Genomic DNA, 11,754 nt, shown 5'->3' on the forward strand with positions numbered 1-11,754 from the left:
TAAAAAAAGCCCCTGTCCTTCTATACCCAAGTACTGAGTGACCTTTGGTTGGCAGGATTTCTCACAATCCCAGGCTCTTTTGGAGAACTTAATGTAGAGGTGCACCCTCAGAACAACACACAAGTATTATCATCAATATTAGTAGTATTATTGTTGATATCGTTGGACGAAAGTGCCTTTGGCCGTTTCCTTGGAACATCGTGAGCATTGAAGAAGTCCACGAAGGCCACGTCTCCGGATGGGTGCCTGGTCACGTGGCGGGTCCACGACTGCTGCCGGGAGGACAGTCTAAGGACTAATCTGAAGAGGCCCAATGTGACCGCTGAACACCGCTGCCTGTTGTATCTCCTTCTGTGGCTCAATAGGGATGGAAGCTACTACAAGTTTTCCGGCTTCTTGTGGTCGGCGGTGCCAGCGAGAAGACAACGGGTCACCACATGAAAGCAAACCTTTCCCCTGACTGATGCAGCCGCAGGGCGAGGGCCCGTCGGGGCAAATCGGCGGGGCGATGGCATTTCAGTTCCCAGAGGAGGCAAGCGTGGGAGAGGGAGACCCCGGGAGGTGATGTGGTGGCAGTTGCCCCACCATGACAAGGAACGGAAAGGCCTCTGGACGCGGGAGGTCCGAATGGCCTCCACCTCTGTTACTGTTCGGACCAGGTCATCTCTGGACGGGTTCATCAAGCAAAGCTGGAGAGGGAGAGAGGAGACCAGGACGTCAGCATGGAGGCCGTAAACAAAGCTCTCAGAACCAGTCGTGCTGATGGTCCAGGGGAGGGCCCTGACGCCGACCGGTCCCGGGCGCAGGAGAGTCCTCGGAGAGAGTCACTCCAAACACTTCCAGTCTGCACGGACAGCGGCGCCTCCGGGACCGATGACCCGCCTCCGGCCTCCTGCCGCCAGGAATGTTTAAACGCCGGATTAACGACATCTCTGTTACTTATTAAATTGTGATGTCATTTAATCTTATCTAAATCTATCTCTATTTTTGATTTGAACCGCAGAGGGATTTAATCCCTCCTGCGCCGGTATCCAGTTCGACACAAAATATCTGCCTATTTGCACCCCTTGCGTCGGGAAAGGGAGGCGGGCGCCGGGGGCCGCCCAACATGCACTCGTCCCCGGCCTTCGTGCTACTTTCTGTGAACTATCGGAAACCCGCTCAAACAGCCAGATGAAATCTCCGTCCACGGGGACGGCGGCGGTCGGGCCTGACGGACAGGACAACGTTTATGGCTCGACGCAGAAACACGGCTCGTGTTGAAATCATCGCGCTGAGCCTCTCTCTCATCCGGGGATCGATGCCGTTCGGCGGCGGACAAACATCTCGCAGCGCTTGTGAACAAAAGGTAATAAGCAAACTATTACGTTTCACTGCCAGCAGGGTGTTGCCATGACAACAAGCCACCGATGTCACCGCAAACGGCGGGCTCTCGTCGAGCAGCACGGCCCTGGGTACGCCGGAGTCCTCCTCCTTTCTTCCCAGGCGTCCGCGGGCTCCCTTTCCCCAGGTGAACACTTCTCCGTCTGCGGAAGGACAATGCGGAGTCAGACATGCGGCGGCCCCGGGACGCACACGTCCTGCACGCCGGCACCACGGCTCCTTCTGGAAGCCTCTTCAGGACAGAGATCACCTCCAGGCAGGCCTGGCACTGCTGGGCTTCTCCCCGGGGGGCGGGGGGCCGTCACTGGAAACTAAATGAAACTTTACCATTGCCCTCAGCTAGAAGAACAAAAGACACACACATCTGTTACCCACATGTTTCAAGGACCCCGTTCGCAAGTTTTGTCCCATTAACTACACCGAAAGAAGTCTGTACGGTTTATATTTCCCCTCACTTGGCCATGTTTCACGAGTCCTCTGGTGTGAAACGTCAAAGTTCAGTCGACAAAAAGTCGGAATTAACGAGATCTGAACCTTTTTACGGCGTTGTTTGCAAAGCTGTGCCGATATCTGGAGCAGTGACACTAATCGAGTTCTCCCAGAATCTGAGCTCACATCGCCGAGGGTGAGAAGGCAGAGCCCGGCAGACATACAGATCCGCCCGTGCCTCCTTCAGCAGCTGCGACCACAACACCGCCGGGGCAATGTTCGAGTCACACATGTTTCCCCTTTGTTTGCCACGGAAGGTGTCTGTCGCAAACGAAGGGGAAAGAAAGGCGCCCGGAACCGGCGACATCTAAGCAAGATCATCACATATCTGTTTTCCGAATATGTCTCCGTGAGGTTGTCCCGGTCCTTAGGAAGTATAAGCGATAGACCTGCGGGGTTGCGAAGAGTGCTTTCGGATGTCTGGAGTTCAGATGGAAAAGTGGTGGAGGCGCGAAGGCTTGTGAGCCACCAGTGTTCACCGGAAACAGTCGCGGGCAGTAAAGCCACAACCTGCGGTGAAAACAAATCTAACCAATTTTTTTCAAAACAGGCAAGATTCTAGAAGAAAAACGGTTACCAACCAGATCCGATGGCTAAGGTGAAAGCATCTCCACAGGCAGCCATGGTGATATTCTGCAGGCCAGGAACCAGGTAAGGAACTCGGCTGCTGCGGCGAGTGCTGCAGCCCATCTGGCCGTGCTGGTTGCTGCCAAAGGTGAAACACTGACCGCTCTCTGGAAGGATCGAGGACACACAACGAGGCAGAAGGTGGAGGAGCTTAAGTAATGAGGTTCAACGGTCCAGAGCAACGGAGAGGGTGGAGAAGATGCGGAGGGACGCGTGGAAGCAGGCGCGAACGGATGGAGAATAGAGCATCAGGCGGAGTGAAAGGAAAGGCAGAGAAGGTGGAGGTGGGAGCAGCCACGGTGCCTGGTTCGGAGACACTGGGGAGAAGACAGGAGGCAGCAGAGATGGAGATGTGGAGGTTCCTCTTTGACGGTGAGGAGGATGGAGAGGATCAGGAAGGAGTCCATCGGAGTGATAAAGTCACGCTGAGAGGGTTCGGACATGGACCGCGGGGGACGGTGAAGATCTGGCTAGAAGGACGCGGAGGTCGGCGTTGCCGGGCAGGAGGAAAGCCAGAGAGGAGGTCTCCGGATGGAGGGAGAGACGACGGGAAGCCGGTCGGTGTGAGAGGAGAGGGCGAGATGGAGGCACGTGATTGGCTGCAGCCCCTGAAGGAAGCAGCCCAGAGAAGAGGACGGAATGAAGGCCGTATATTCATGTGCGGTGTTAGAATACAGGGCCTTATTTCCGCTCATTTCAAGTAGCAGAAGCCCTTGTCGTGCAGCACCTGTGTGAGCAGCGGCCGGGCAACGCGGGGTATTTCTGGCTGCGCAAAGCTCCAGCTACCGGGGCACGCCTGACATTTCTGCAAATGACATCCTTTCACCACGAGGCTTCCCACGTGTCGCGCGATGCCAGGTTAGCTTTGTGGAATCATTTGAAATGCTTGAAAGTAGGTCATTGGTCCCATCTGTTTTTAAGACGAGCTTTGTCCACCAAAGATTACATGAAGTTCCTCCTTCTCAGAGCACTGCGGTAAGGTGCGTGTTCCTGGTTTACGGAGGCTGAAAATAAGAGATATTAGCCTTTTCAAAGACTCCATGGAGACACAGAAATCACAGAGCCGTTTCTTAATCACTGTGAAGGAAGTCCCGCAGACTGGCCTCGCCGTCACAAGAACGTCGTCAGAGGTGGACTTCACACTGAGGATAGCTGAAGACAGGAACAGGTCACCTGTGACAGCAGCAGAATGGGCCGTTCCAATGTCCACGTAAACGATCCGTTCAGTGCTGAGCGGCGCTGAGCGGACGGGAGTGTAGGCATGGACTTCTTCCACCTGATCCGCGGGACTTGGTTCTTCTCCAGCAGTTATCTTATCCAGCCCAAGCTTGTTGAACCTAAAAGCAGCAAAACAGGAAAAGTTTTTAAAGAACTAAAGAAAGAAGTGTTTCAAGATCAAGGCTTATGGTTATTGAAATCCTGAAATAAATGTTGGGTTTATTCAGATTCCTTTTTCGTCGAGAGGATTGCAGGATCCACAGCATCTAAAATGAGCACTCCACGCCATGTAGTTCCAGGCCTCGCTGATACTCGGATTAGCGAGAAGGAAGAAGAAACTGACAGGAGAATGCTGTGGCACAGGTTTTGGAAAAAAAAAAAAATGACAAAGATCTCCGTACCGCTGCCTCTTGTATTATCTTTTGCCACAAAACCCCCCAGTATCTAAAACACGTCCCACAAGGACCGATCCCAGTGTGCAGCTACGTTGGGATATCCTGGTTTCAGCCAAATGCCTCTCCCTGGATTACTGGACCTAGGTACAGTTGACAGACAGGGTCTCTAGCCTGCCCCCCCAAGGTTTCTCTTGAGCCCGGTGCTGGTTCGTCTCACTCGCTTCCTTGTGGTTAACAGATGAATCCTAGGGTGTCCTAAGGGTATTTTCCTAAGCCATAAAAGAATTGATAGCCGGTCGTTTTTGACGGTCCTCCGGAGGGTCTCGTGGACCTCCTCTCACAATTCACACGGTTGAATTCAAATTCAAGGAATATAACTCAAGAGCTGAAATGACACAATCCTTTTCCAGGAACTGTGCTTAAAATGTCAAACTCTCCGATCAAACTCGGGGACAGTGGAGGATGTAGGAAATTTGAAATATTAGCTCATGGCAGATTTGCTTTTATGCCTCCTATATTTGCTTCGTTTGGTGTGAGTATTTTGGTTTGTGTTGTTCATTGCCATCGCTGTCGCTTGTTTATTTCTTTTGCCTGCCATGTATTAGCTCATTGTGGTCCATTACACTGAAAGTTGTATTTGCACATCACAAAAACACAATTACCTGTTGCTTCCACATGCCATGAAGCTGAGTTGGGTGCTGATAATCATAGAGCAGTCGACTCCGCATACCACCCTCTGGGCCTCAAATTCCACGGGCAAACAGACCTGCTGCGGTGAGTTGTGTGTGTCTTGAGTGGCCAGCCCCAGGCGCCCTGACAGAAAGACAAATAAACAATGGGCGTGCCAAGATGTGACTGTCACACAAATGAAGAGCAAAACGAGCGCGGTGATGTCAAATGAGCCATCTTGATGAGGAACAGTTCATTCATCATACCGTTCTCTCCTCTTCCCCAGGCGAATACTTCTTTGTCATTGGTCACGGCGAGAACGTGGGAAGCACCGCAGGAGACCTGAACCAGCTCATAGCCCAGGAGGGCCTCCACTATCTTGGGCTGAAAACCGGGACAGACACGAAAACTGAAAAACCAGGAGGTACCGCCAGATTTCTTTATTTGTATTTTTCCCTCGGCGTTCAAATCCTTTTACACGCCGGAGTCCGATTTGTCACAGAATCTTCTTTCTACTTCTACAAGTATAAGACCGAAGCGCCTTTAAAATGTGAACACGATAAAGTGCAAAGTGTTAATGTTCATAGAAGCGCAAGTACCTGTGTTACATCATTGAAGTTCCCATGTCCCAGACAACCATTGCTGCCGCTTCCAAAAGTCATGATGATGCCCCTGTCTGCAAATTTAGAACAACAGGACTGGCGTATTAGTGCCAGTGCATCCGAGAGGACGCCGCCGAGAGGGATTCCAGAGTGGAAGCATGGCCGCCGAGCTGAGCAATATAACCAGTCCTCTGTAGAACGACAAGATCTGTTTCTCCAGGTGTCGGGACCACACGGGGTCAGATAACAATAATAATAATTTATCACTCATTAATAATAATAATTTATCACTCATTAATCCCCGTGGGGAAATTCGTTCTCTGCAATGAAGCCATCATGGAGGAACCACGAGCGGTAGGCATGCTGTCGACCAGCGCCAGGGGAGCAGTTTGGGGTTCAGTGTCTTGCTCACCAACACTTCGACACACTCGGAGCCGGGAATCCAACCAGGAATGTTCAATTCCAAAGACAACTGCTCTACCTCCTGCGCCATGCCGCCCCAAATGTCAGATGTCAGATGAACTGATTACGTTCAGAGACAAGTTGAAAGAAACCCCGTGCCATCCTCTGGGATGCATGCCATCACAAGGACTTATGCGTACGTGCTGCCCGAAGTGGAGAATGAACAGTGTTTTTGAAAGCAGAGCACAAGGTCACGCTCTCTTGGCAAAGACGTGATCTCTGGTTGCGAGCAGAAGATGGACGACGCACCAACCTGTCATGCAGGTAGTGAAAAGATCACCGCAGGATACGGACTTGATGGTGACTCCGGACTGACCCTCGAGGAAGCGTGAAATGAACTGAGGCTGCATCTGCTCCACCACGCCGGGCAGGCTGGCTTCGGCCGACCCAACCGATGGAGCCTGTGAGGATGAGCGGCGATGAGGGGCTGGTGTCAGCAAAGGGCCTTTGTCTCCATGGCAGTCATGACAATGTAACTCATTGCTGGAAAACACGCTTCTCGAGTAAAAAAAAAAATAAATAAAGTGACGGGACAGTCTGGGATCCAACCCTTGACTTTTGACTTACTCTCCCTTTTTGCTAAACCTCTCTCGACATATATAAATACGGATGAAAATTCGAGGACATACAGCGTCAAACATCAAGCACCGTTTCCAGTTGTTAAGGGTGTTCCTTCAAGGTGTGCTACCTCCCAGGTGATCAGGCGTCCTGACTTGGTCACCCCCATCTTCTGAGTGCGGCCCAGAGACACGTGGAGAACCTCGGTGTTGAGCATCGGCAGGCGGAGCGGCGCCGAGATGCCGCTACCCCAGGTGTAGACCGACGACAGGGGGAGGGAGTGTATTTTCCCTGCGGCTAAACTCAATCCGTCTGTAGTGAGCAGAGAAGCCGTGGCCCAAATGACCAATTTCAGCATTCCGACCCAACTCCTCAAACATGTTCCGTGCACAAGTTATGCTGCGAAAGGCCTCACCCCTGGAGCGGCCGGCGGGTACTCTTCCTCCCGGCCGACCCTGTGGACCCGCCTGCACTGCAGACAAGGGTTTCTCAATCCTGGCGAAAGGGGAGAGACCAAAAGATGGAGCCAAAATAACAAGTGATAGTGATGGGTCCGATTGTCGGAGCAGTCATGAATAAGGTTATACGTTAAGGCTTAACCTGCGCATCTTGACATTGCCTATGTCTGTGTAGAGATTAAGCAGAGGTCTGATGCATATGGGAAGAGCCATTATTTCATTAAGCTGAGGCCTCTTGGATGGATCCAGATTGAGCATGTTGAGAATGAGCTGGCGGAGTTCTGGGCTGTACCGGTCAGAGATTGGGGCAAATGTACCACTCATGATCTTCAGAACGAGGGCAGGCAGATTCTAAAAGTCAAAAAGAAAAAGCGTTATCAACGAGGGGACAGACTCTTGTGTCGAGCAAGCGATCGATCTTGACAATCCAAGGAGTCGGCTGTCCGGTGCGGTTAATGCAACGGGCTGGGGTTGATCACCAAAGACGACCAAGTGGAGAATGTTTCCTCTAAGTGCTAAGAGCAGTTAAAATGCCGGCTGAGATGACGTGCCCCTTTACTAGACAAGCTGGACAAATACCAAACACAGATTCATAAACAAACAGTACAGCTGCTTCGAAGGCTCTCTTCAGGCTCGCGAGCTCATAGAGCACACAGCCCAGAGCCCAGATGTCACTCTTCTGGTTGTAAGGCTTTCCCTCACATAGCTCTGGAGAGATATAGCATGGCGTCCCAACCACCTGCGGATTGAAGAAGAGGTCACTAAGCGCTTCAAGATCCATCCTGAAATATATCCTGGCTGAAGTAACTGAGACACACACTGAACTCAACTCACTGTATAGGCTTTGCTTTTGCTGACAAGGATTTTGGAGATGCCAAAATCCCCAATTTTGACAATCATCTGGTGCTTGTCTAGAAGAATATTCTGAGTCTTAAGGTCTCTGTGCAAGATTAGCTTGTTGTGCACATGGTACAACGCAAGAAGGATCTGCACAAAGAAGTGAAGGATGGTGTCTTCATCCAACAAGGAGTTGCAACGCTTCTGTATGTAGTCAGCCAACGTTCCACCTGTCAACAAAAAAAAAATCCCCATCATATGCAGTAACTTAGGAGGTCGAGCGATCGTCTTTGGAAGCGAGCATTCCTGGTTGGAATGTACAACAGTGGACAAAAGGGGTTCGTGGAATGAGATACAACGGTAAGCTGACCTGGTGCATATTCCATGGCTATCATGAGTGCTTTGTCTTCCAGGAAGTTCTCATAGTACTCTATGATATTGGGGTGGTTGAGCAGTTTCAGCACTTGACACTCATTCTGTGCGGCCAGGCGTTCATCTCGTGACATCTGCTCCACTGGGATCTCCTTTAGAATGACAAAGGCGCCGTCACTACGCCTACGGCACAGATGAACAATCCTGCAAAAAATAAGGCAAATTAGATGTACTTGTTACGTAAAGACGTCGGATGGAGGGGGAGATTAGTGCTAGCTCAGTGTAAGTGATATTAGCATGGAGATCGGTTTGGCTAGACTCACAGTTTTGATACAAGCAAAGAATAAAAGATTGAAACATTCAGCGTTTCTCACAGTAGTTTATTCAAAGGTCTTCTTTAAAGGGTGGATTGGATATGATCTAACCAAGATAACAACTATGGGGGGCAAAAAATTGATCCACACGATAAAATCATGAATCCTTATGCGTGTATTAATAGATCCATTTATTTATGTTCAATCATCATTGAGAATGAGAGCTATCTCATCTACCTGCTTTTTGAAAATAACATTTGGTGAGTAGGCACTAAAAAGTCCAAGAGTCAACGTAACACTTTTGCATGTCTCCTGATAAGCAGGAACATGAACATTAGTTGATTACATGTTACAGATAACACTGGTAACAAAACTCTTGAAGTTCAGCTGCAGAACTTGGAATTAAAATGGCTTAGTTTCTGAAGAAGGAGGGGAACATTGACTGTTGAAATCTATTTCACTGCCTGTTTTCCATAGCGAAGTAATGTTTTCACTCGCTGCGTGCGAATGAGGTTTGCTTGTACTCCCCTTCAGTAGGTCCGAAATTTAATCAGTAAGGGATGGTAATACATATATTTATAGAGCACTTTCCGTCAAAGGCCTGTACAAATGAGACGAGACAGACTTATTTCTCCTATCCTATAGAGACGCGTTGGAGTTAGAAGCTTCACCTGCTTGTTTTTGGGCGAAGGGATGAGACACAACCACAAATGAAGACATACACAATTATTATTTACACCCTTTCACTTAATTACATATTTGATTCATTGTGCTACTAGACCATCTTTATAGTAATTTTAAATGCAGCTGGACCATGTTGTCCTGCACTTGTTCTATCATGCAAGATACCTTTTAAATCTCATGTCAAGTCTCAACGCAAAGGAACAGGAAAGAAATTGAGTCAGCTGGTTATCAACTAACGTTAGCCTCTGCATCACTACATGCTGTAGGACTGGAGCTGGTTAGCAGCTAACGTTAGCTTCTGCTTCATTACATGCAGTCGGAATGGAGCTGGTGAGCAGCTAACGTTAGCCTCTGCATCAATACATGCTGTAGGACTGGAGCTGGTTAGCAGCTAACGTTAGCTTCTGCTTCAATACATGCAGCCGACTAGAGCTGGTTAGCAGCTAACGTTAGCTTCTGCTTCATTACATGCAGTCGGAATGGAGCTGGTTAGCAGCTAACGTTAGCAAATGGATGTCATCTAACTTTGCTAGGAGACCGAATGGGAACGAGCTAGACAGCAGATAGTTGTTTTGAGGCACATCGCTAAACACCTACATTTGTGCTGTAGTGATGAAATGGCTCTTTTACAAACTTTCAATGCAACTGTGTGAAAATGAGGCACTTAAGAGCTTCGGCAGCCCCGATGTGTTGGCCAAAGTTGGGCCCTGCTGTCTCCGTAACCGTGAACGCCTGTCGTTGTCCTTTTTATTTAGCAGTTTACGACCGAGTGAAAGGGGTGAGTGACACAACGCTTCAGCAAACATGGCATTTACCCAAAAGCTCCTCTTCCGACGACCTTGATTTTCTCATATTTCTCCATCGCGACGGAACACCAAACGTTTCCACCGTCTCCAGGCAACGCGTCCGGCTCGACGGCAAACCGTATGGATCAAAACAGGACAGGACGACTTCCGCTGCCGGAGGAACAGGAGGGGGAAGAGGAGGAGGAAGACGAGAGAGGGAGGAGAGGAGGAAGATGAGGAGGAGGAGGAGGAAGAGGAAGAAGATGAGAAGGAGGAGGAGGAAGAAGGGAGAGGAACAGGAGGAGGAAGAGGAGAGAGGGAGGAGAGGAGGAAGATGAGAAGGAGGAGGAGGAGGAGGAAGAAGGGAGAGGAACAGGAGGAAGAGGAAGAAGATGAGAAGGAGGAGGAGGAAGAGGAAGAAGGGAGAGGAACAGGAGGAGGAAGAGGAAAGAGGGAGGAGGGGGTGGAGAAGAAGGAGAAGAAGGAAGAGGAGGGCAGCCTGCTGCCTCAGACAGCTTCCCCTGGAGGTCAGGGCATGTGGGGGTACATTCGGTTGTTCACAAAGAGAAAAGGAGCGGGCCGTGGATAACATGGTCACGGTGGCCATCACTGGAGAATACCATGACTTTATGGGACAGTTAACGACAAAGGAATTTTATAAGATTGTGAGCGATAAGAAGAATGACAGTATTAGTTTGTCTCCGTGACTTTGAAGGATACTTGTCAGGGTGGAAAAGCTTGTTGGAAGGCATCGCTTTAAGATGAGATGAGATGAGAACAACTTTATTAATCCCGAAGGAAATAACTTAAATCGGTGTCAAATACAGCAACAGTTACATCATGATTGAAGTGATTCAACAAAGTGGGTACAAATCTCCTTGCTCTCTTATTGACTATATATCAGGCAGTTGTTTTCTGAAGGCTCTAGGATGAATAATAAACCGAATCAGAATGATTTAGAAACGCGTTGCATTCAGAGGCTGATTGGCCACTTCTTCACCGTCCTGTATTTCAATTTAAAACATCATGGAACACATTGAGGCCAAGACGGACTGGGCTGATGTTGTAGGACTTTTTTGTTTCCCCTCATATTTCTGTGAAGTCAGAGATAAGTACTATCAACGGTCGCTATTATTGCCGATGATGGCCCTTTGCAAATATTTCAGCGAGCCAGGTTTGCACAATACCAGGAAACTGAAAGAGCCAGGTGAATTTAGTGATTATCCTCATTTGGTAAGACCGCCTTTCTTTCTGTGAAATGTCACGATGACTTTCATAAGGAAAGCAAAGCATTTATTTGGTCGTAGCGTAGTCTATAATTCATGAAGGGTGACAATTTACCTGGAGGAAGTGGAGGGAGACAAAGGGGCGGGTAAAGGTAGCGACAGAGGATAGCAGAGTATGGCATCATGACGCCGGTGATTATAAAGCGCCTTCCCCTCGTACAGATAAGCAGGTAGAGCTCTGCATGAGCACTTTCCCCCATCTTTGCCGCATTGGGGATGATAAATGCTTTGTGCGGCGACAAAGCCTGCTCTCTGCTGCGCTGAACTACATTCTTCCACCGATATCACCCAGCTGAAATTGCGATAGGGCCTCACAAACAGCAATATGCATGTCATTGTGCTTTTTGTCCTCGTGAAAATAAGGACGACGAAGCGCTCGAACAGACAACGGGCCGTTCTTTCTCAGGGTCGTCGGATCTCAGTAGTGAAGCTCCTTAAGGACGGTCACTGCTCAGACCAGCCGAGTGACATATCTAACCTTGTGCTCCGCACGCCGGCGAGTCATTGCTGAGGAATGCACCGTGTAGGAGAGCCAAACCCATGCAGAGCCCAAAGTATGAGCCTGCACCTATGCGGCCTTTGTTTTCTGTAAAAAAACCCGCTCATTATGACAGG

At 49.5% G+C, this 11,754-nt stretch overlaps 1 protein-coding gene across 4 annotated transcripts; it reads right to left on the reverse strand.

Annotated features, from left to right (window-relative positions):
• Positions 1–126: 126 nt before the first annotated feature.
• nek8 (NIMA-related kinase 8) lies at positions 127–10,095 on the reverse strand. 4 transcript variants are annotated; one of them, XM_086164532.1, is made up of 15 exons: positions 9,884–10,089; positions 8,069–8,274; positions 7,696–7,928; positions 7,469–7,600; positions 7,004–7,212; positions 6,819–6,898; positions 6,534–6,715; positions 6,099–6,246; positions 5,381–5,457; positions 5,048–5,165; positions 4,775–4,925; positions 3,673–3,836; positions 2,454–2,606; positions 1,368–1,526; positions 127–689 (listed from the first exon to the last, which is right to left on the reverse strand). In XM_086164532.1, the coding sequence occupies exons 1-15, from the start codon at positions 9,928–9,930 to the stop codon at positions 661–663; spliced, it is 2,088 nt and encodes a 695-aa protein (XP_086020658.1). In that variant the 5' UTR covers positions 9,931–10,089; the 3' UTR covers positions 127–660. The 4 variants fall into 4 exon arrangements, 2 of the variants coding, with proteins under 2 accessions (XP_086020658.1, XP_086020659.1); XR_015107459.1 differs by lacking the exon at positions 127–689 and adding an exon at positions 2,262–2,382 and having other exon boundaries at positions 1,384–1,526; positions 9,884–10,093; XM_086164533.1 differs by lacking the exon at positions 2,454–2,606 and having other exon boundaries at positions 9,884–10,091.
• Between the last annotated feature and the right edge of the window lie 1,659 nt (positions 10,096–11,754).

The sequence above is a fragment of the Fistularia commersonii genome, chromosome 18 (assembly GCF_037954325.1).
Source record: "Fistularia commersonii isolate RoL2024-O1a breed Wild chromosome 18, RoL_Fcom_v1.0, whole genome shotgun sequence".
Classification (NCBI taxonomy): Eukaryota; Metazoa; Chordata; class Actinopteri; order Syngnathiformes; family Fistulariidae; genus Fistularia; species Fistularia commersonii.

Coding starts and splice junctions, on each gene's coding strand:
- nek8 (XM_086164532.1), bottom strand. CDS start 9,930: ATGGAGAAATATGAGAAAATCAAGGTCGTCGGAAGAGGAGCTTTTGG. Junction 7,213..7,468: donor AGAGAGCCTTCGAAGCAGCT/GTACTGTTTGTT, acceptor TTTGACTTTTAG/AATCTGCCTGCCCTCGTTCT. Junction 5,166..5,380: donor ACTTCAATGATGTAACACAG/GTACTTGCGCTT, acceptor CCCGGTTTTCAG/CCCAAGATAGTGGAGGCCCT.